We start from the raw sequence: 23,871 nt of genomic DNA, 5'->3' as shown, positions 1-23,871 counted from the left end.
GAGCCAAAGGTGTCATGCCATATAACCGTGTTCCTGGGTGGACTCCAAGTAGGATCAGCAGTCGTGTAGAAATGGCACCAGGCTGGGCTGGTTGCTGGTCTGTGCAGAGCTGGTTCAGATGCCTTTGCATCAGCCAGCACAGAACTGGCTTTCTTGCCATCCTGGTAACTCTGTGATGGTAAAGTGCGTCGAATACTCTGGTGTTCTCCTAGTATTAGCATGGCTTGGGTTTAGAAAAGGAGAGTTAAATAACTTGTGGGGAAGAGGACTGGTTGTCCCTTCCAGGCTGAGTTGGAGTGATAGGAAAATCTCTAACTGCAGATTGTATGGCTTTCTGGCACAGAAATGTCTCTTGCTTTTTTCCTCTATCACCTTATTTAAAATACTTAAGGTCAGTGGAACAGGATCCCCAGTTTCTCTCCCATGAGCATACCAGTCACTGAGCTATTGACTTAAGTTGTTCTGGGGTTTTTTGGAGGGATTTTGGGTTTTTTTGGTTTGCTTGTTTGGGTTTTTTAAAACTGCTTAAATTTTTATTTTAGAGACTGGCAAAGGAGGTGTCTGAACATGGATCCCTGAGCATTCTGAGAAGTAGTCTGTTGCATAAACGCTGCCTTGGAGCTTGGCGTTAGTTGCCCAACTTTTGGAGATATTTACTAATTCCTGCTCCTCTTGAGCATTTTATTCTGGCTGTGAGGTTATCTCTGCTTCCTGAATTCTGTGAATGTTGAGTGCCTCTCTATGTGGACATCAGATAGGGAAACTGCTGTGAGGGCTTTGTGAAGTGCCTGGAAGTCAGGCATCACAAGTTTCTGTTGCAATAGCCAGTCCCCTTTGTGGATCTGGCTCTTGATTGCTTTACTTGATGTTGCAGAAGACTGACAGAAGATTGCTTGAGAAGATCAATCCTGTCATGACTGAGATTTTCCTGATTTAGTTTGTGTGTGAAGTACGTAAGGAAGAAAGCATGGCGCAGGGTTACTACTCTGGTAACTTGGGTGGTGCTGTTCTGCTAAAGTGCATGTCCACACTCACAAAGACAGAGGGAAACATGAATCTGGTCTGATGTGGACCAGAGCATTTTTGGAACCAGAGCATTAACGACTTCTGCTGGAATTCCCTTCAAATGAGGAGCTGTTTTATAGACAACAGGCAGTTTATCAACAGTATTACTGGTAATCTTCTAAATTGTATTCTACACAAAAAGTTCAGTAATAAATCCATTTACTCCTGTAATATGTGGCAAATACATGAAGAATTTAAGATTATTTTGAGGTTCTTCTGCTACCACAGCCCAGATGTAATGAAGCTCTGTCTAGACTCAAATGTTTGAGGGCCCGCAGTATGCTTTCCTTCAGTTAACTTATATTTTTCTGTCTTTTATGCTCTGTATAGTATACATGGAGATAAAAGCATATATAATTGAAAACTTTGTATAAATAGTTCAGTTCTGTAATGCTTGGGAAAACTCTGTCATGTTTTGTTTTGGACTGTAAATTGCAGAGGCTGGAATATCTATAATTTAGGTCAAGCTATAATTTAGGTTAGAACCACAAAATGCAGTGAATTTCACTAATAAGCTATTTTGAAAAGTATTGGAATACTTGAACTTTAGTTTGCTTCAGAATAACTTCTCAGTGAGATGTAATATTCCTGTTTATATTGTTTCTAACCTCTGCTATAGTTAAAAAAAACAGGGATATATGTATTTTTATTTTGCACTTAAAAATACTTAAAGGGAAAACATGGAACTAAGTTGTTTTACTACAGAAAAAAATTCTGTAGTTGCTAGTTAATGCAAAACAGTCCGGAGCCCATAGAAGTAAAAAGCAGAATAGCCTGCTTTATCTTTCTGTGTGTGTGTGTCTCTGTATACTGGCAATGGCAATGGCAAGTTTAGTGCCCAGTTGTGGTGGTAGAGTGTTTTTTTTTGGGTTTTGTTTTGCTTTTTTGAAAGTGAGTGAGTGTCTTGCTGCCCTACTGACCTCTGAAAACCTTCTCCTATGTGCCTTGTCCTTACCCTGATTGGATTTCTCATTAATAGTCCCGTCAACTTTGAACAGCTAGTATGAAGGTTCACAACTGAATGTGTATTAAAGTATATTGCGTATATAGGTGTAGGGGTGAATGATGGTGAAGAGTTTGCAAATATACTTGTGATTTTATTGCAAATATATTGAACATTTAGGTGATGGGTAATTCAGCTCATTGAGCAGTTGCACAGCCTGCGATCTGAACTGATGCCTGGCTAGTTTACCTTGAAGTGGGTGGTGAAGGTCTGGCTCCCCAGGGCCTGCACTGCACGGGCATCTGACTGCTGGCCAGTCAGTCCCTGAGCCACTGGAGTTTACAACATAGCATTTTTAAGATCAGCTGCTATATGACTTTGCCTTCTAAATGGTGATGCTTCAGGTGCTGACCAGTCCGCAGCTCCCACACCTGTACGGCTGTGGGAGGAGCTGGGAACAGTTCAGCTGATCAACTCTTGCAAGTTAAGCTGTCCCCATGCTTTGTTCAGAGCTCTAAAATAACTTGTTGCCTTTGAAAGTCCAAGTGCATGCATTGCCTTTGCTGTTCCGCTGGAGGACAAAGATGAAAGCTCGTATCTTTGCAAACATCTTCCATTGCAGCATTGTTTGGTCTACTTGCTTGTTTACTATATTTTTTTTTTTTCTTCTCAGCTCTGTGAACTCTAGATTGTCCTTGAGTAGGAAACTTAAACTATTTGTGTCTTTTAAATTACTGGGTTAACCTGATTTCTACTCTGACAAAAGATTTCATTCTTATCTCTGTAAACGCTAGACTGATAACATTTAAAAAACGTTTGACAAGCTTTTAAATAAAACATGATTGTATTTTCCTTTCCTTTCTGTTTTGAAAGCTGTAGAAAGTAATGCTGCTTTGTTTAAAAGCAGATTATTTTAGTAAGTCAAATTCATGTGCTTTCAATGGTTTTCTTTTGCCTCTATCAAATTACCGTGCACTAATGATGCATATTAAATTTATATGTATTCATATCTAAAATATTTTATTCCTATCAGTGAATTTTAGTCCTGAAAAACTTCGGTCTCAGAGGAGTTAACCATATAATTTTGACTGAGGTTAGAAGATATAGATTATGACTGATACTTGCTGCTGGCAGCAATAGTTGATTATTGCTCATAGCTCAGGTAGTGACGTGGAGTATTTGGGCCCCCTCTAAATCAATAGCAAATTAGTTCATACCGTCTTCATTGGTTGTTTAAAGGATGGTTGACATTGCACTAATGTTCATAAGCTGCACCCACATTTCTGTTTTACAGCTCTGCTGTTGAAGTAGGAACTTCTAGCAGACATGTAGCAACAAGATGCTGACACTTAAACTGCCTTAGCCTCCTGCAAAGTAGTTTCTAAATCCTTACATACCAACTTAAAAGTGTCTTTAACTTGCCTTTGATCTGAATCCATCAATATAGCATCCAATTGGAAGAACCTAGTCTTTTCTCAACATTGCTTTGCATCTAATCAAATCTGAAAATTTCATCCTTCATTTAGTTTTGTGTGTTAGGACATTTATTTACCGTGACTTAATTAATTGTGCATGAATTAGGAGTTAAATTAGCATTTCTTGGCAGCTGATTCAGTGTGGCCATGTGCAAATTACCACCCTTGCCAGCCCATCTGGGAATTGTATGAAGGCATTAATCTCTCTCGGTATGATGCTAATCTCATTTGCATCCAGTCCAGAATAGCTCTATTGAAACAATAGTGTAGGATTAAATCAACCGTTCCATACTTGTTTCACTGTTTTTAATTAGATTATCATTATAAAAGTGGCTAAAGATACCACAAAGGTTGTTAATATAGCTCTGTGAGTATAAAGAGTAATTACCGCCTATTCTTTTGAGACCATTTATATACATCATGGTTGACAGTGGCTGTGTTTCCTACATATCACATGTGAAAGTGTATATGTAAAATATATTGTGTTTAGGTTTTGAGATTGTACTTTAATTCTATAATGACACTGGACAGTAGTTGTGTTTGAGTCTAGCACTGTAAATTACTAATCATTATTTATTAATCATTAAGGTGAGGTCTTATTTCCTGTAAAGCAGGTAAATAGTTTCATGAATAACAATGTGTATCTGTAATATAGATAGGAATCTGGAGTACACAGTGTAGTGTGATTGTAGAAATTGAGATTTAAGGCTGTGTTCGCTTCCACAATTGAAATACACGGTTATGTAAGTGACAAGGTTGTAATGTTGTTGCTTTAGGTCACAAGATTCATATCAAATCATGAAACGGGTACCATTGCTTCACAGTGAGACAGCTGGTGTCTCTCATTGTTTAACTTAGTTAACCTCAGTGTTAACTAGGTTAACTAAGCTAAATGTTTTAACTTGGTAGCTAGATCTCAGTGGTTAGGAGAGCAGGCTGTTACTGTCTTAAATAACTGGCTCCAATGGCTGAACAAAGGCTCTTGTCCTCTGTATATCTCAGCAATTCAAGATATTTCCTGTCTCTTACAATGAAGGTTTACTGAAGCAAGAGATTGTAACAAAGACCTCAATATTTTGATCCACCATTTGCTATATTATTTAATATTTCTGTGACATTAATCAGCAGAGTACAGAAGAACATTTTCACTTACTTGTTTTGACGTATGTTAGTAGTTATTACACATCCCAACCCTAGAGACATGTGATCATCTCTGGTAATACTTTTCTCTAGGATAAAACTGAGATGAGCTAGGACAGAGCATCTGCACTGTCTGCCTGGAATAATGAGCTTGTTTCTGTTGTGTCTTGGACTTGTAAGCCTGCTAAGCACGAAACAGAGAAGGATGCTGAACACGAGATTCATATACAGTTCTAGGTTGCAATTTACTTGTTGGCAAAGCATGTTTAAGAGCGTGTTTGCACCTAGCCATTTATTCTGTTCTCTGCACCATTTGTTTTCACTCATCTCAGTTGTGTTATTGTTTGTAGGACCATACCATAACTGGAGATAGTCTGGCTTTTTGCCTCTGGATAAAATATAACATAGACATACTTTGTAAAGAATCTAGGATTCACTAAGTAAGGTGTTGGTGTTTGTTCAGTGCAGAGGATATTCATCTCAGTGGCTAGTGGTGCTCTACTCCCTTTGATTGACCGTATTCACACTCCACAGTGGGTACATGTATGCTTCACGGGGTTCAGTTCAGACTTTTGCACTGGGAGGTTTCTGTACAGGGCACTGACAGAGCACTCTCGTACTCTGCACTGACAACGCAGTGGAAAGTTTGCATTTCACAACCCTCAGTTCTTCACTGCTATTGCTTGAGGCAGCGCTTCTCCTCTTGTTACAGACTACATCATCTTTGGCTTTACAGTTGTGATTAGTTTGTTGGAGGTTTCTTTGGTACATTGTTAGCGTGTTCTAGTTTGCCTCATATTGCTGTTTTTTTTTTCCGTTGGCAGGAAGATGAGAATTTATATTTTAGGACTTGTATTGGCTTTGTGAGGCTTCATTCTTGGTTTTAAAAAAGCCTGGTCTCACTCTATTTTTAGCACTGCCATCACCAAATCTGCAGGTTTTCATCTCTGTCCTTCATGTGACAGGGCAATGGTTGCTAATGCTAGATATGCCAAGTGCCTTTTCATGTTGTTGTGCCGCCTGCACTTCCTGACCTTCCTGAAGAGGAGAGGAACATGGTACTAGATTCTAAATTCACCAGCTTGGTGAATCTGCGAGTTTAATCTTAGATTTGGATGCTCAAGACATTAACACGTGCATGTGTGCAGGTTACCCAGCTAACCACTTGGGTAAAAAATGATTGGTGGTTGGGACACCCGTGATCCAGATAACACAGCCTTGAGGCAACCAATTCATACTCTCAGTGAGCTTGTGATCTTGGTTTTACACTTTTTGCTTATACGCTATCCAGCAGGAGGAGTGAACACTTTGGTTTCGGTGAAATTTTGCTTTTATGGTCCGTCAGGAAATGCAGACCTATTATTTTCTATAATGAAACGTTTCCAAATTGGCTAGCTGGAAGTGAAGCCCACATTTAAAGATACATAATTGTTAGCAGAGTTTCAGGCACAATTCATGACTTTTTTTGCTGTTCTTAAATGGTAAAAGTAGGCAGTAGATCCTATTTGTATGTGCTTGAGGCAAAGTTTTACATTTTACAGAGTTTTTTTGGTTGAGGGAAGTCATTGCCTGTAAAATGTATTGGAGTTTCTTTTGATGGTCTCAACTTTGTTGAAAGGGGTGATTCAGTCTGCATATTGCACTTCAATTTTCAAAAAGGCTTTGACATGGTCATAACCTATGTTTTTTAAAGAAACTATGGTGGTAACCCAACGGGAACTTTCTCTTCCAATGCCTACTTAAAGGACAAGAAGGAAAAGTAGGAATAAATAAATGTTTTGTCACAAAGTAGGGTATGAAATCATTGGCTGGTAGTTTGGTCCTATAGCAAATAAATGACTAGTGTGGTTCCCCCTAGTCATCTGTACTGAAACCTCCGACACACAACTAACTCATAAATGACCTGGAAGAAGGATGGATAGTGAATTTGCTAAGAAAAAAAGAATTGACTAAAGAGTTGCAGAAAGGTCTTGTGATAGATGCAATTGGACAATAAAATGGTAGGTGACATTTAGAGATGGTAAATGCAGAGTAATAAATATAGGGAAAAATAACCCCCACTATTCATAGAAGTAGATGTGCACGGTATTATATTAGTTACTGTCACTCAGAAAAGAGTCTTTGTCGTCACTGTGGATAGTTCTGTGGAAATGTGAGGTCAGTGTTCAAATATAGTCAAGGCAAATAGAAGGCAAAGTATATTATGAAAGGAGTAGAAATCAAAATGTAAAACATTATTATGCTAATACATAAACATAATATGTAAAAGATAGCAGGATGGCAAAATGGCATGGAAAAAGTAGAGTGTGATCTGTTAACTGTCAAAACACAAACTAGATTGCAAAACCAGGTGTTACAATAAAAAAATGCAGTATTTTCTCGGCAGTGCCTGATCAAATTATGCAATATAACTTACTGCTGTAGTATTTTACAAAGAGTATAAGCATAAATGGTTGAAAAAGGGATTAGATATGTTGTGGGAAGAAAGGAGGTCTGTTGGTGTCTTTTCAACACAATGCTGGAGTTACAACCTGCTGCTCATAAAGTTTCCTAAACCATTGACTGTTGGAAACTGGGAGGGATGTCAGCTTGTCATCTTGTACCCCCCTTGCTATCAGCTGGGGTGAGAACTGCGTGTTTGGTATGACTCGGAAGGTCTGCTTGTGTTTTCAGAACACCAAACCTCCTGCTCCTGACTTGCGCTCATACTTTCAGGTGTCAAAATGTAAATATCTTTAGCAAGCTGAAAGGAATACTGTGAGAACAATTGCTTGTCAGTCAAGTCCTTGGATTTCTACTCTGATTACATTACTGGCTGAGCATAGCTTCCTTCCTACAGTTTTGCATTTTTGCATTTATCTGTTAGGGTGGTTTTGCACTTAAATAAAGTATGTTCTTTAAACAACAGTATTTATTTAGCCAATGACAAGACACTGTAGTAAAACTCTTGCAGGCATTTAATTTTCGCTTGTCATTATTTTCCTCTAATATACAGTATTATTCTGTAGTGATTCTTGTGATATTTCAGCTTTTAAGTTAAGTAATTTCATATAACAGAAATTCTGCTGGAATGGTAAAGGTTGGTTTTATGTCCTGACTTTCTTCAGCAGACATCGCTTTCTTTATACTCATTTCCTATATCAAGGGAGTGAACTTATGATACGTAGCCTTATTAGCTGTGTTGGAAAATGCTATCTAAAAATTGTTAGTTGCTAATCAAAATAGCTAGTAAAATATCTCTTTAGATAAAGTTGGTTTCATAGATATTAATTTTTTTTTTAATTCTTACTTTCTAGAGAAAATATTGCTGATTTCCCTAAGTCTGCAAAAGTTCTTGACTGGCACCCCAAAACTTGCTGTAGAAAATTAATTTTGTTTTTTATCAACTGAGATGAACTGTGGATGATAGAAAGGAAGAATTCATAACAGTCAAGACAATTTCTACAAGACTGAGTTTCAAAAGTAAACTCAATTTCTATAGGAGATATATATGACTACCCAGGCTATTATCTTTATTGTATCCTAAGTGCCAGGAAGAACAGAGCTAACATAAATTAAACATTGGAGCAAATAAAATTTAATTGAAAAGAAAACAAGCATCATAATTGTGGAAATTTAATTCCTTTAGGGTTAACTCCTGATTACTTTTTTTCATTTGAAGCCACGGAGCATTTAGGAAATAATCCAACTTATGGAGCTGGAACACATTATACTAGAGCTATACTTCTCTCCTTTCATAAAATACTCAGGTCTGGGGTTCCTGAGAAGGTGGCTCTAGAGCAGACATCCAGAGGGGGATCAGACTTCTGTGCGCCTGCTGTAATGGCATCTGCAGATGCAGCATGCAGCTGGAGTGCTCTGAAGGATGGTGCCAACATTTTTTTGGTTTTTCGTAAAGCGTTTTTCTGTTACTCTTGCTCTGCCTTATCTTTTCCCTTCTCCCTCCTCCCCCCCATTCCTATGTTTATTACAAAGGTGTCCCTCCCTGCTTCGGTTTTGAAGGGGAAAATTTATTTGTCAAGGTCTTTCCTTTTAAATTGCATGCTCAGTAGTAATGCTTGCTCTTGGGGTATGGGTGTAAATATATTTGGGATACTTAAAAGCGGACAAAAATAAGGATATTATTCTGGGCTCAGAAGTTAATCGTTCCTTTACCGGTCGTTTGTTGAATATTTGAGATACATAGCTGTTAATGGCAAAGAATTAAATAAAATTCTTACTAAATAAAAATCTTACTAAAAATTCTGCCTTATTTGAAAATTTCATGCAGTGTCCCTATTTATCAGTGCATTTCAAAGTGTGTTAAATACTCCTCATGCATGAATTTGACTATTTACGTGTGATACAGAGATTCCTTTTTCCTGAAATCCAAGAAGCATTTTATCCAAAAGCCTACGTTAAAAGGCTGCCCTGATCCTGCAGATTGATTTCACCCTCAGCGGTGGGTTAGTTCCCTCAGAATGGTGTTTAAATTAGCTTGTTTTACTCTCATGAGCTGGATCGGGAATGTGTGCCCGGCGTGGCAGGCAGGACAGTGAAGAAACAGCAGCCTGCAATGGATCCAAAGGCTGGGGCTTGCTCAGCGGGGTGGGAGCCTGTCAGCACACGCGCGCCCCACCAGCCGCTCGCTGCTTCCCTTCCTTTTTGCTGGGCAGTCTCTGCAGGCCCGGTGAGCGGGGTGGAGGAGCTGATCCGTTCTGCGCATCCCCACCGGCCTGCCGCCCCAGCGCTCTTTACGTGGGTGAAATGTCGTGCACCGCACATGTGCCCTGTGTCCTGGCAATGCCTGGCACCTCGTGGCCCCAGCTGATCTGTGATCTAGTCTCCACGTATCCAGAGAGTCACCAACAAGTCACCGGCGCATGGTTGGCTTCTTCAGTTTTATTTCTGCCTGTGCTCGCTAACACGAGGGCCTGCTTACACAGCCCCCAGCACCTCCGCTCCCCGCTGTTGGCCCCGTTGCTTAGACATGCGCCTTGGAAGTACTGGATGGCGATGCTCTTAGCGTGTCATCGCTTGCTTCCTTCAATGAGCTGCCCTTACAACAACACAGCAGTTGCAAAAATGACCGACAACTGGTTTGTCTGAAGTTTGCACACATGGTAGTATTTTAGCTAAAGTAATTTTCCCTAATAATAAAGTTGATAAAGTTGATAAAATGTAGAGAAGGAAGGTTGGGTTTTTTCCCAGAAAAGCTTGTCTCACTGTAAATAATGGATTGAATGAATTGGGGGGGGAAGAGAGTTGCATTAAATGTCATTCTATGAATTCTCTAGTAACAAACAGTCATCAGTTATTCACTGGCTGGTGCTTAGTAATACAGGTAGAGAAATTCTCAGTCGTGTTGAGATTTTGAAATGCAGTGTTTCAAAAATGAGGAATAATGATATTTGGACCTCATTAATCAAAAAAACCCAAACCTCTCTAGCATGAGAGAAGATGATGAGTGCAACACACCACTTAGGTCTGGAAATGTAATCTAACAGGGGCTACAAGGACAGAACACCTTTAAAAATCTCAGGGCACTTATTTAGAAGCTGACTGGTGAACGTAGGAACTTAATGTTTTACCCTATTTTTTAAAAATCTTGGGTTTTTGTAATACCTTTCAGATTTCTAACATTGTCAAATAGGAAAAATCAGGTTTGAGTAGTTACAGATTGGTCGAGATCCCGGGGCAGGGGCTGGCCTAGAAGTGCTTACAGAGCTTCTCGCTGCTCAGGCCTCTGGGTTTTGCTCTTTCACAACTGCTGAACAAACACTATTTTCTAGTATCTTTTCAAACCTACAGGAGAACAAATGTGAGCCATAATGATGAAAGTTAGTCTTGATGCCTTGAATTATCTTTTTAAAATTACTAACCAAAGCCTTTTTCTTCCCCGTAGCCTTTTCTTACGCTTATGAATCTTCACTGTTCGCCAGACGTCCACACATTTCTGTGCAAAGCCTTTGTCCCTGCCTGCCTGGAGCAAGTTCACGTGATTCACCCTTGTCGAAGCCTCTGTGAGAAAGTGTATTCTGACTGTAAGCAGTTGATGGATACTTTTGCAATCATATGGCCTGAAGAGCTGGAATGTACCAGGTCGGGTATTTTTCGTGTTGACAGGTGGTGGGGGTGATATTTTCATATTTGACCTAGACTGAGTTGAAAATCTGAGGCAGAATGTTAAATATCACCTTGCTGTAGCTTCCTCGTCACTGGTGACCCTACAGTGCTCATGCGTAGGACTATTTTTATATTAAAACTTTTTCATTATTCAAATGATCACCTCCATTTCCTGCTTGTGACTTTTTGCAACAAAGTTCTGCAGCAGTTCTTTGCAGTATACAGATCCCTGCAAAAAGAAGCTTTTCAGTATTCAGATCCTAAAATTTAAAGTATTAAATGTTACAGCATAGATTTTGCATTGGTTTCTGATCTCTAAGCTAGGGATGATCAATATTTACTTCACAAGGGTTTTATAAAAATTGCTCATAAAATAATGAAATATGAAATATTCTATATTTGAATGGACGCAGAGCATTAAGTAGTAGAAGTCTTATCTTACTGCTAACCGCTTAAATGTGCAAATTCAATCTTGTATTGCTTTTCCTGTACTGTCTGCCAAAAGTATCTTTTTTAAAATTTCACGTTTTTCTCAAATATGTTCACATGTCTGTTTCAGAGAGAAGACAGTTAATACTACATTTGGGGAACAGATGAGTCTATATATATTAAATGGAAACCACTGAAAACACTCCAATGTAATCTTCTTGAGATTCTGACCTTCAACTGCAGATATTTATAAGTTATTAAAGCCAGATGGGGTTTTTTTAGACGCACATCAGGGCAAGAAGTACAGGAAAGGAACCTCTGCTCCTTTGAGTGAAAATTCAAATCATTTTTCTAGTCCTCGTGCAGCTGCTAATATGTGATGGGGCTGAGGGAGAGCTGGGACAGTAGTTCTGTGCCATTATCTCCAGTAGAAATACGTATAGGAATGAATATGACAGATGGCATTAATGCCATTTCCCTTAGTTCTGCAGAAAAATTGAAGTTGTGGGGTTTTAAAACAAGAAGGCATCAACTTTTCCCATCTAGTGTGAGCTTCTATGCAACTGTAGTGCCACTCAGCGCAGCAAATGTCTTCAAGAATTGTTTTGAAAAATTAGGAAAATTACAAGTGGATCCAGTTTTTCAATATAACTTTCAAATGACATTTTAAATCAAATTACATTTTTGCAGGAATCACTGCAGCTTTAAATTATTCTGTTACTGCTAGCATTTATTGAAAATTAATCTGCTCTGTTCATATGTGAAATGATGTCTCCCCAATAGCCAATACAGAGAAGTCCACGTAATGCAGGATGTTCTTGCAACAGCAGGCATCCTGCTGCTGGAGCCCCTGGAAGAGGAGCTGGCATGAGGATGGGCAGTAAACAGAATCCTGAGATTCATACTCCTGTATTCTTACAGACATACATAATGCCTATTAAGACATGGGTGAATAAAGTTCGCGCTGTTCCCGTGCATACTGGTCCAGCCCATGGTTAATGAAAGAATCTGCTACAGAATCAGTTTTCTTAATGATTAGTCTGGATTTATTTGGACAGCATGATAACGCAGAGAAACAAAGAACTGAAGTTGTTTTTTTTTTTTAGCTCAAGCCGAGCTTGCAAACTGACATTGAGGGACTCTTGTAATAGCGTTTGACAGAGAATGTTTTGAGATGAGAGTCTTACGTTAAAAGCTAGAATGCAAGACTTGTTCTTTTTTAAATATATGCTTAAACTCAGAATGCATATAAATATAAATCCCATTTTGAGTAAATGCTTACCTGTTTGAGTTATACTTACACGATCTAGTTTGAAGATACGTCCAACACTGCTAATACTATATTAACTATATAGAAAGGTCACATATTGTGTCCAATTAAACCCTTGAGCAATCGAGTGTTGAGCCATTTTTAAACGAACCTTATGGAGCTAGAAAAAAAATTGCTAAAATAGTGATCATTTTTTACAATGCTTATTTTTTTGCTTTTGTCTTTTTCAGTTAGGTAGTTTTATTGTTGTCGACAATGAAATATCACTATAACACAAAAAATTATAATAATAATAATATACTAGTCATCAGTTAATTCTAGATACCGTCAGTTGTCTTTCTTTGTTTCTTGGTTGAAGCTTGCATTTTGACAAGATTGTTTGCTGTCTCCAACAGTCTATTGTTATCCAGATTTAAAAAAAACAACTAGTGTAAATATTTTTATGTACATACGTAAAAGTTTAGTAGAATTTAAGACTCTAAAAGAACAATTGCAATTTGAGTAGTGTTTCATAAGCAATAAAACAACAGGTAGAGATCAACAGCTAAATAGCTGTGTTTGAATAGTCTTCTAAACTGAAAATATTTGAAGTCTGTTTTTTAAAATGCCACCTGACTTTTTTCACATAATGCACATTTTGCATTATCTACAAAATTTAATGGTGCTTAGAATCAGTTTTTTTTCATGTTTCTAAGAAATAATTATAGTTGAAAATGAGGGATATTAAGATATTTCCTCTTCTGTTTATTTATGTAGACTAGTCAATTGTGATGAGAGTGTTCCTGCCACTGCTGCTGTAACCACAAACGTACACGGAACTCAGAAGACCCCAGGCCAGACCCGAAGAGATTATGGATTCTGGTGTCCACGCCACCTACACACTACGAATGGACAAGGCTACAAGTTTCTAGGAATTGATCAGTGTGCACCCCCATGTCCCAACATGTACTTCAAAAATTATGAATTGGATGTTGCGAAAAGCTTCATTGGAATAGTTTCAATCTTTTGTCTTTGTGCTACACTTTTCACATTCCTGACTTTTCTGATTGATGTTAAAAGGTTTAGGTACCCAGAGAGGCCGATCATATATTACTCTGTCTGTTACAGCATAGTCTCTCTAATGTACTTTATCGGATTTTTACTTGGGAACAAAACTGCCTGTAACGAGGCAGATGATAAGTTAGAAATTGGTGAAACAGTTGTTCTTGGCTCCCAAAACAAAGCCTGTACTGTCCTTTTCATGGTTTTGTATTTTTTCACTATGGCAGGAACTGTATGGTGGGTGATTCTTACAATCACTTGGTTCCTTGCAGCGGGAAGAAAATGGAGCTGTGAAGCTATTGCACAAAAAGCCATGTGGTTCCATGCAGTTGCATGGGGAATACCTGGTTTTCTAACCATTATGCTCCTTGCAATGAACAAAGTTGAAGGGGACAATATCAGTGGAGTTTGTTTTGTGGGTCTCTACGATCTGGATGCTTCTCTGTACTTCGTGCTTTTGCCGTTGTGCCTTTGTGTTTTTTTCGGTCTCTCTCTTCTTTTAGCTGGTATTATTTCTTTAAATCATGTGCGGCAAGTCATACAGCATGATGGCAGAAACCAGGAGAAGCTAAAGAAATTTATGATCCGAATTGGAGTTTTTAGTGGTTTATACTTGGTGCCACTTGTAGCACTTCTTGGATGTTATGTCTATGAACTGGTGAATCGGAGGATCTGGGAAACGACTTGGGTATTTGACCACTGCGACCAGTACCATATTCCTTGTCCGTATCAGGCAAGTAGCAGTTTCCTTTACAAATAATGCTGGAAAGTTAATTGGCAAAAACTCTTATGCATCACCAAATCTGCCATGCAGCTAGTAAATTATTTTCACATTAAGTAATCAGTTCAAGAACATGCAGTGATTAGTGGCTTTTCAAGTCAAAATCGGTGGTGTCATAATTTGCTTTGAAATTTTTCACTAATCAAATTGATAGCACTCAGCAACTAAATTCCAACTCACAGCTCTAAAGGGAATATATAATCTTTATGATATTTGGACTTCATGTTACAAATTGTGCTGAGGGGAGGATCATTTTTCACAGTATCTATTCCTAAAAGTAGTTGCTCAGTATTTGAGTGCCTAGCTCAGTATCAAATTACCTAAGGTGAGTTTGCATCGATTTCAGTTGAAGCTGAAATAATGATTCTTGAAAATTGAGTCTAAATTGGATTTAAAATGTTACTTATCACCGTAGATTTAAAATCACTTTCATCTTTTTTTCTTCAAAGTGTAGGAGTGTAAAACACTTGAAATTACAAAACAAATTTCCAGTATATTTTTTCCACAATAGCTGTCCTTTGCAGGCTGATGCTCAGTAATGTAAAGAAATCTTTAAAAAACCCAACCAAACAAAAAAGGAAAAAACAAACAACCCAACAGCACTTTAAATTACGGAGGTCTTCATATTTAACATTTGACTCTTAAAAAACAACTTCCTTGGAAAGGCTTTTAAAGTAAAGCTGCCTATGTTCTGTACTGTCTATGGATTAAATCTTTTGTAAGTACATAAAACTCCCTGCAATCGCAAGTAATTTGTGGTTTGTTTCTTTCCATTTAAGAACAAATATAAAAGACGACACCATCACTAAGAGAAATGCAAGTGCCTTGTGTCATCTTTCATTGCTTTGCACTTACCATCTATGTTTTTACTGCAATAAACTACCATTAAAAAGAGGAATATGAACACAGGCATTATGGAATGATAAGGCTTGATCCTTCCCCATTCTTAAACATCCTTTATATCCTCTGTATTGAAGTCAGTGTAAGCTGAGAGTAGCATGGCTCACAGACTTCTTGATTGTTTTTGCTTCCATTACCATTCTTAACAAGTGCACTTCATCTTCAGCAGGTTTCGCGCTGAGCTCTGTATCAACCTAAATGGTCCAAAATATACAAGGTTGAAAACAAGGCTTTTATGCTTTTTTAAGAAATATCCTTGTTTTGTAGTGCTTAAATATAACAGCTTGGCATAATAAGGCAGAAAGAGCTCAGCCTTTAATTAATCTATTGGAAAGGGTAAATAGCAACATTACACAGAGACATACTTAATGGGACCTGTCCCTGTAATAAACAGTGTGTGCTAACAATGGAGTAGCTTAAAGTGGTGTGCTCGGCCTTGGCTTACCTGAGCTAGCTTGTAGACTTTTATTGCATTGGCCAGATAAACCAAATAAAACCAAATAAAACCAAATAAAAACAAACCAGTTTAAGTAGCTAAAGTTACCTGGCCATCAAAAATAGTGACTTTCTTAGATGGGACTGGCAGGTATGCCAGGTAACGTAAATTAAATTTGCAGCATGGGAGCAGAAGATAATAATCTCTTACTGAGTTAAATGTCTCAGCTTCTATGATCCGGTTCTGCAAATAGGTAGATTAATTTTGCAATAAACAGAGAACTACTATGTAGTTCCCTGCGGCTCCTTGAAGATGCTGTCTAATCTGATTAACTCCCAACTCATCCACTTACTGTTTCTTTTAAGTTGAAGGGATAAATCTTATACATACAAACTATCTCTGAAGAGCATGGTTACTAATACTATTACCCCCCCAAATTATCTCTCCTTTCAATTTCAAAGAAAAATATTTCCTTCTGACTAATCTCCTCTCTGTGTATTCAGCTGTAGACATTAACCAGGTCTGACTTGACTGTACATGTCTAATGTTTGTCCGCAGTACAAGCCTCAACAAAGAACAGCAGCCATAAGGAGAAAGCCTCTCTTTTACATAATTTCTTTTCTGTGTTTAAAAAATAAATCAACAAGTATATTTTCTTCTTTGCATTTATTAAACTTTGTTATCTTCTAGGCAAAGGCACTAGCAAGACCAGAAATATTTTTGTTTCTGATGAAATATTTGCTGACATTAATTGTTGGCATATCTCCAGTCTTCTGGGTGGGAAGTAAAAAGACCTGTTCTGAATGGGCCAATTTCTTCAACAGAAACCGCAAAAGAGAGTAAGAACAATTTTTTATTCCTGTTTTTTAAAGTGTATACTTTAAAATAAGTTGGATTTCAGACAACGTTTCTTAAATATAGCTCAGGTAATCAAAATGTTGTCCTTAGACCCTTTCTTTTTCAGAGTCTGCATATGGCAGATGCTGCATATGGGCATCAGCAAAATTCCATTGGAGTCTGTGGAAGTTTTATATATGCAATGACTTTTTGACAACATTCTCAGAAGATAGAAAATATTTTCCTCTGCTGATTTGTTCTCTTCATAGAGCAGAAGACATATTGTTGTTTTTAGCATTGATTAATACATCTCTGGTTTCCAGTCAAATGAGGGAAAATTTCAGCCATCAGCTTAGATCCTTTCATGTGTTCCGAGTACTTCATTTGGCACAGTACTTAGCTGTGTTTACTGTCATGCAATAATAACATCCCCTGCTTTTCTCCTGTGCCAGGCCTGTCTTATTTTAAAATTAATTTTCTTTGAAGCCTCCTTAGTATCACTTTTATTGTATTAATTTACTGTTCCTTTTTTTTTTCTGAAACAGAATCATTCAGTTTTATTACTTAATTTTAGTAAATTCCTATCTATGGATTTAAACAGATTATAAATGGCATCTCAATTTCTTGTAGTTATCATTTTTTCCATTCCTTTTTATTCCTGGATTATTTCATTTTAGATTATCTGTGTTACTCATAAATTATACTGTATTTTTAAATCTTTTTATTTCTTTGGATTTCCCAAGGCAGCAGTCCTTAAGCTCCTTTTATTTTACATCTACATTCCTTGATGGTGAGCTTATAGCTTCCTTTCCCTCTCCCCTCTTTTTCCATTTCCTGTATAATTTTTCTTATGTTTCAGATGTTAACTGCTTTCAGCTATAAGAATTTAGAAATAATGAAGTCAATTTTGTAATGCTTACCTTTTTTTTTTTTCACTTGAATGAGGTTTACTTTACATAAAGTTAATTTGGTAATACAGCTGCTTATGAGCTAATCCTGCTTTCCTCTCTTAGATGATTAATCTACTGAAGTCATTGGACCTACTTGCAGAAGTAAGAAATGTAGAAATCTGCTTTATTTAATTGTTCCACAGACATAATTACTTTGGAGCTATTATGATCAGATTTTTTTCTCCTCTTTTCACATATAATTGTTTTCCTTGTGTTCGTTAACATCCAGCTCAGATTGCATCATTGGTTGGTGTTCTTTCGCATTTTTGTGTACGAAGCTATCTTACATTATATTTAAGGTTATCCTCTTTCATTCAGTTACATGCTTGTATTTTCTTTCAGTCCAATCAGTGAGAGTCGAAGAGTGCTGCAAGAATCATGCGAATTTTTCTTGAGGCACAATTCCAAAGTTAAACATAAAAAGAAGCACTACAAATCAACTTCGCACAGATTGAAAGTCATTTCGAAGTCGATGGGGACTAGTACGGGTGGCACAACAAATCATGGAACTTCAGCAGTAGCAATCACTAATCATGATTACTTAAGCCAAGAAACTGTTGCAGAAGTTAAAACCTCTCCAGAGACATCTGAGAAAGAGATAGAAGCAGACGGAACATCAGTCCGAAGAGTCGAGGAAGGTGAAAACAGTGGAGATCAAATGTTATCTAGTTCTAAACTGACCATGGATCAGGTGGAAAAAAGAAACAAAGCAGATAGCACATGTGATATGAGTAGCTTGGCTGAGAGTATGAAGAGAGTAGGTGAAGGAAGGTAAGGTTCCTTAACTCAGTCCTTTTCTTATTTGTGTGTATTACCACTATTTTTGTAAGTTTTCTATTTCTTCTCTCTGAAGAATCAGTATACTCTCAGTATACAGTTAACCCTCAGTAGCTGTCAAGAGTGCTGGAATTCTTACAAGCTATTTCATATGGCCATGTATCTTTAGCATATGGGCTATTTTATATTTTTTTAGGATTCTTCTTTTCCTTTTAAGCATTGAGTGCTGGAGCTTAGCTCATAGGATATTTGTGTATTGTTGAACAGTGACCCTCAAGAAATCTGTGACTGCAATGCAATTATTTTGAGATGTGACAAGTCTGAAAAAGAACAACGCTTGGAAAAGTATACAGAACTGTATTGTGTTCTCTTGAAAGGAATATAGCTTAACATATATTACAATTTTGTTGCTAAAAATGTATTTTTTGTACTGTAATGCACTGTGCTTAAAATTGACTCCCTGTGTTTTATTTTTCATTACTCACAGAATAACTCCTAAAAATGATTTTATTGAATCTCCTCCGTTACAAAGCAGCTGTTCCCAAATACCTGGTGTCTCACAGTCAGCTTCCGTATCACTACTTGTCTACTCGGCTTCAGACACCAGAAGAGAGCTGGATTCAGGAAACAGTTCAAACCCTTGAAAGATTGCAATTTTATATGAATATTTTCAATGTATAAAACTGATACAGATTCTGTGTTACACTGGAAATAACTGATACTCTGTGCCTTATTAAAAAACACACATATCTTGCTTTGCACTTAAAAAAGGTTTGTTGTGGGGACAGCTAGCAATAATATACTATATTTAATCCTATCCAGGAATTATGGAAATTGAAATTCTGTAGGACATGCCTGGATTGACTAGCAGTAACTTAAGAAAAAGATGAGAGAAACAAATATTATTCCCAACATAAAGAACACTTTGTAATGAATTGCATTAAAATAATGCTTAGAAAGCACTGTTACTTTTCAAGGCATAAAAGTTACATCTGCATCTTTGATGTTTTTCCAAACTTGTTAAAATTTTTTTTCTTTACTGTGTTTTAAACAGCAGTATCACTTAAGGGATACACAAATTTATAAATACTCTCTAAATTATGTGTCCTGATGTATCGATTATAGCACTGTTTTATGGTAGTTTGTACACTGAATATGAAAGGGAATCTGGAATTATAGTGATTTATTTTGTACATAAAAATGAATTTTGTAAATAACTGACTCTGTAAGGTCAATATTTAGAACTACTGTTTTGTATGTATTGTACAAACTTGGTAAAGTTAACATGCTTCTGTTAGGTGTTACTAAAGTCAACAGGCCTGTGGTGATCAGACAATGTTATTTAGTTCCGAGTAAAGCAGATTGTACCTTTATATATAACACACACCATACACTGTGCATTTGGGGCAACTGGTCAGACGTCTGTGCATCCTGGTGCAGGGATAGTGCATTAGATGCAGCACTGCCTCAGAAAAATGCTTCTTGGAGCCCCTCCTGGTGTGGTGTTCAGTGCATCATGCCAAAGAAGAAAACACTTCAGATCCCTGGTGGCGTGGGGGACAGAATCTTGAAGTATACGCTTTGGGGTTTTTTTACTGAGCTGCAGTGAAAGTGTGTGTTTCATGTTGTTTCTATGCAAGTAACTTAATTTTTTTTTTTTAATTCTGTAGAGAAATATCTGGCAGAAAATAAACTGTTGAGTTATTAATAATATACAGGCTTGTTTAACAATATATTTACTGAAAACAAGATACTTTTTCTACAAAGCTTAATTTTCTATATACTACAGCAATATATTTTCTTTAAATCAAAAAGGTCTTCATACATGTAGCCTTTCTTATGATAGGGTGGTTCTCAAGAGCAAGCACTACTGACGTGGATAAGAATTTTATCGTTTGGCTTTTAAGAAATCCTGGCTCCAGTGAAGTCAATGTGAGTTATTACTTGAGATAATTTGGAGCCAGGATTTTGCTGTTTTCTAAACGTAAATGTCAATGCGTTTTGTAAGACCGTTCAGAATCTTGCATTTGATTACTAACAAGAATATTTCTCAATATTTTGATAGTATGCGGAGAAATTACTGTGTTCCAATTTGGGCAGCATTCATGGTGATGCTTTGAACAATCAAGCAAAATTGCGTGGTACAAAGGTCACGTAAATGCTGAATCAACAGGAACTACAGTTCTGATAAACCAAAGTTATTTGTTTTATCTATCATGCATTAAAAATTGAATGTATTTACCTTTATAGTACGGCATCGGCGTTTTAGCATTTGTAATTTATTGCCTTAAATAGGACATGCTGTTTCTTTTATAGTTTCCCCATTTAAAATATACAGAATTCTTGCTGCTGAGAAGGACAGTGAGAAAGAAAAGTCTCCTGTGAAAATGCACACTAAGTACTCTTCATTCTTGTAGTCATGTTTGTAAACGGATAACTTTATACACATGTTCAGTAGTTTTGTTATTACTGTCTTTGTTAGTAATAAAATACACTGTTGTATAGTAAGAGCTTCTGAGTTGGTATTTCTTAATAACTAGATGTAGCATGTTTGTTACTGTATTACTGTAGTATTTTTGCACCTAAGACACTTTAATGTGTTTTTTCTTAGAGCTGTGTGAGGTAATAAGTATTGCAATGTTTTTATCCCTCCTGTGTAAGTGAGAAACTGAGACAGAAGAATGCTGGGAATTGTTCACATGAACACGGAGAGTCACAAAAGAGTGAGAAACTGAACAAGTTCTTTCACCCTAACATTTAGAGCATTCATTCTTTCATGACCTCTAGTTAAAGACCTCCTTTAGATTACATAGAATATGTATTTCCACACCATGCTCTTGCTTAACCTTCTTAAAATATTGATACACATTTTTAATTTATTTAATATTATTCCCTTTTTAGGTAGTTCATTAAAAGTCATGCTTTTGTGGTAACTGCTCTAAAAAAAAAGAATACAAAGTAATTTTGAAGTTACAGCAATACAGTGGGCTTAATGGATCTCTGTCATAAATCACTTCAAAATATGCATTACGTTGAGTTTTGAGGTTGCATAGAAAATCTTTCAAAGGACAAGATAAATTTAACATACGAAATCATATTTGATTTGTGATATAAACCGCACCTGAGATTACCACTACAGTAGTTTTATGGTACATTTTGTGTATACTCTTATTTTACTGCCCTATTTTGCTAATTCTTTTTAGTGAAAATTGGGATAAAGTTTACCCAGAGTATAAAATAAAGCTATGCACATATTTGGAAAAAATAGTCCAAGTTTGCAAAACTAACCCAGGATATGGACAAAAATGGTATTTTGTTTCTATTTGTAACATTTGAAAGGTGCTATTAGCAGAGAATAAGAAAAATATTTGCAGTATTTAAAATATCTTTAAATCTGTTTGCTCTTTTAAACTTCAAAAAAACCAATTCAGGTATGGAGTATTAACAATCTGAAGCATCATAGTTTTTTCTTTGCCCATTGTTCAACTGATTTACAGAGAACTGTAGGTCCTTTTTCTTTACAGGATGCAGAATATACTTGGTTTAAAGATGGTCAAATGAATTTCAGAAGCGAAAAAATATTTAAATACGAAAAGTTGAACTTTAATAAAAACAAGTTTAGTGTTCTACAAAGCACTGAAAACCGCAGTAGCTGAATAGGATGAGGAGTCACGTTTCCCTTTGAAGTTTGACCACCCAGTCTCAATGGGCAATTCCGGATCGCTGCACATCAAAACAGAAATGCTACATCCCTCCCTTGACACTGGCCGCTTGTTGAATCGGTCTTTGAAGGTATCTGACCGCTCTCTGTTTGGCGGCGTTCACGGGTAAAGATCCCTGCCAGTACTAACCACTGGTATTTGCAGTAATTTAGATGGCTGGCACCAAAGGTATTTGAGTGTCTCATGAGAATAAATGTTATTTCCTGTGCGTTACCTTTTTTTGCACTCATTCTTTCACTCTTTATTTTTGTCCCTTGTCTATTTTTTTAATGGACTAAAGTTTAACTGTAATTAAAAATAAAGATGTTGGGTAAGCTATACCACACCTTCATGAGCTGTTGGCTTTGTATTTCTAGAAGCGGAGCTCAGAGTATCTTTCTGATGTACATCTATGAAATCCGCTTCTGTATATTAACTGGATTTTACTTCCTATTAAAAAGCACTTGAGATGCAAAGCGTAATTAAAAGATTAAAAACAAGCCAGGACATTTATATCTGAGCTCTTCGCTAATGCTTATTCCCTGTATTTCAACTTTGTTCATCGAAACTAAATCTAAAATAAAAGTTTGTTTTGTTTGAGGTCTTACTAGTTAAAGTAATGACAAACATGAGATATCTTTAAACCTGCCTTCACTGAATGGCTCACAGCTGGTTTCTCAGCACAAACAGGAGCTGGAGAGGAGAATAGTTTCTGCAAGAAGAGCTGTGTGGAAGAAAGCAGTTTTTGTGGAGGGGGAGTGCTAAACTGGGCGTAGGGGAACTGGAGGGACACTGATCTCCAGCCTCGAGAGCATACTCTCAGGTATAGCAGTATAGTCCTGAGGGAACATCAGGTGGTTTAAGTGGAGAGGAATACACTGACGTTTTAGGACTCACTCTTGACATACAAGGTGAAGAGAAATGGCCAGAAGAAATCTTACTTCCATGAAGTAGGTTTGTAAGTTACAGAGGTGATGGTGGCATCATTAGACATGGCCACCAAAGGGATCTTAACAGGAAAAAGTATGTTCCATGTTTGTCGTGTATGAAGGATGAGGAAAGTATGTTTTTATGAAGATAATGTGCATCCCAGTTTATCTTCCTGATGCTCTGCTTGACCACATAAAGCTGGATAACAAGAAATGACATGGGGACAAAAATAAGTCACTGCCAGATAAGGTCCTAGAGAAAATTATTAGTAAGTTATTTAATTAGTTGACCACTTAAATAGCTGGGAAGCTGCCTTCTCTCCAGACCCAGCTCTAGTAGTATCATACCTACTATCCGAGAGTGCATGCAAGACCCAGCTGAAGACGGAGGATTTGAGGATGCTGAAGCAGCTGAACAGGTTTCTTGGCACGGGGTTCAAGTCCCTGACGTTGCCCACTGGAGACACTCCTCTCTTGGACTTGCTCCCCTTCCAGATTCCTGCAGATAGGGCTGCGATCCAGACTTCCAACTAAAGAACAAGTGGATGCACTACAGGGATTAACAATCCAGACTCGTATCATTCTGTGAAACATGAAGAGATGTCACTGACAGGGGTGTGACATGCCGCTGAGCAGATGAGGTGCAAATGTGTTGGGCTGCCTGAAGTCAGGACTCACCATGGAAATTAATCGGAGCTACTTTTCTTAAAATGTGATTTTAGTAGGCAAGATCATCCTGAGAATGGACACTGAGAGAAGCTGATAGTCGGGATGAAGTTCCCTGTAGAGAGAAATGGAAAGTGACCAGGCCAGCAGGAAAAACCAAGAATGCACACCCCAAAAAAGAAAGGAGGACTTTGCCTTTTAAATTAATATAACCTCAACAGCGTTAGATATTTTTAGGGCACACATATTGAAGTTTCTCTACTTGGCAATGGGAAATTATGAACTCATAAATGAGATTTTTAATCAATCAAGAGGTGCTGTAATTACAGCAAAGTTACAAGGACAGAAGTAAGGAAACCACACTAGAAACAAAGTCATGCCTCACAAAAGCATAGTTAGATGAGCAACTGCTGTAAAAAATACAAC

General features: G+C 37.3%; 1 protein-coding gene across 2 annotated transcripts in view; it reads left to right on the top strand.

The window, feature by feature from the left end:
- The window catches only part of FZD6 (frizzled class receptor 6), a 32,387-nt gene extending 11,730 nt beyond the window's left edge, over nt 1–20,657 (top strand). For both annotated transcript variants that reach the window (XM_075141306.1, XM_075141307.1), the window contains exons 3-7: nt 10,508–10,704; nt 13,184–14,201; nt 16,276–16,424; nt 17,715–18,143; nt 18,637–20,657. In XM_075141306.1, the coding sequence (XP_074997407.1) occupies nt 10,508–10,704; nt 13,184–14,201; nt 16,276–16,424; nt 17,715–18,143; nt 18,637–18,793 (1,950 nt within the window). In that variant the 3' untranslated portion in view covers nt 18,794–20,657. The remainder of the gene's footprint in view (nt 1–10,507; nt 10,705–13,183; nt 14,202–16,275; nt 16,425–17,714; nt 18,144–18,636) is intronic.
- The last annotated feature ends 3,214 nt before the right edge of the window (nt 20,658–23,871 follow it).

Source organism: Calonectris borealis, chromosome 2 (assembly GCF_964195595.1).
Source record: "Calonectris borealis chromosome 2, bCalBor7.hap1.2, whole genome shotgun sequence".
Lineage (NCBI taxonomy): Eukaryota > Metazoa > Chordata > Aves > Procellariiformes > Procellariidae > Calonectris > Calonectris borealis.
Note: the sequence above shows the minus strand (reverse complement) of the source record. Positions and strands in the feature narration are given on the sequence as shown.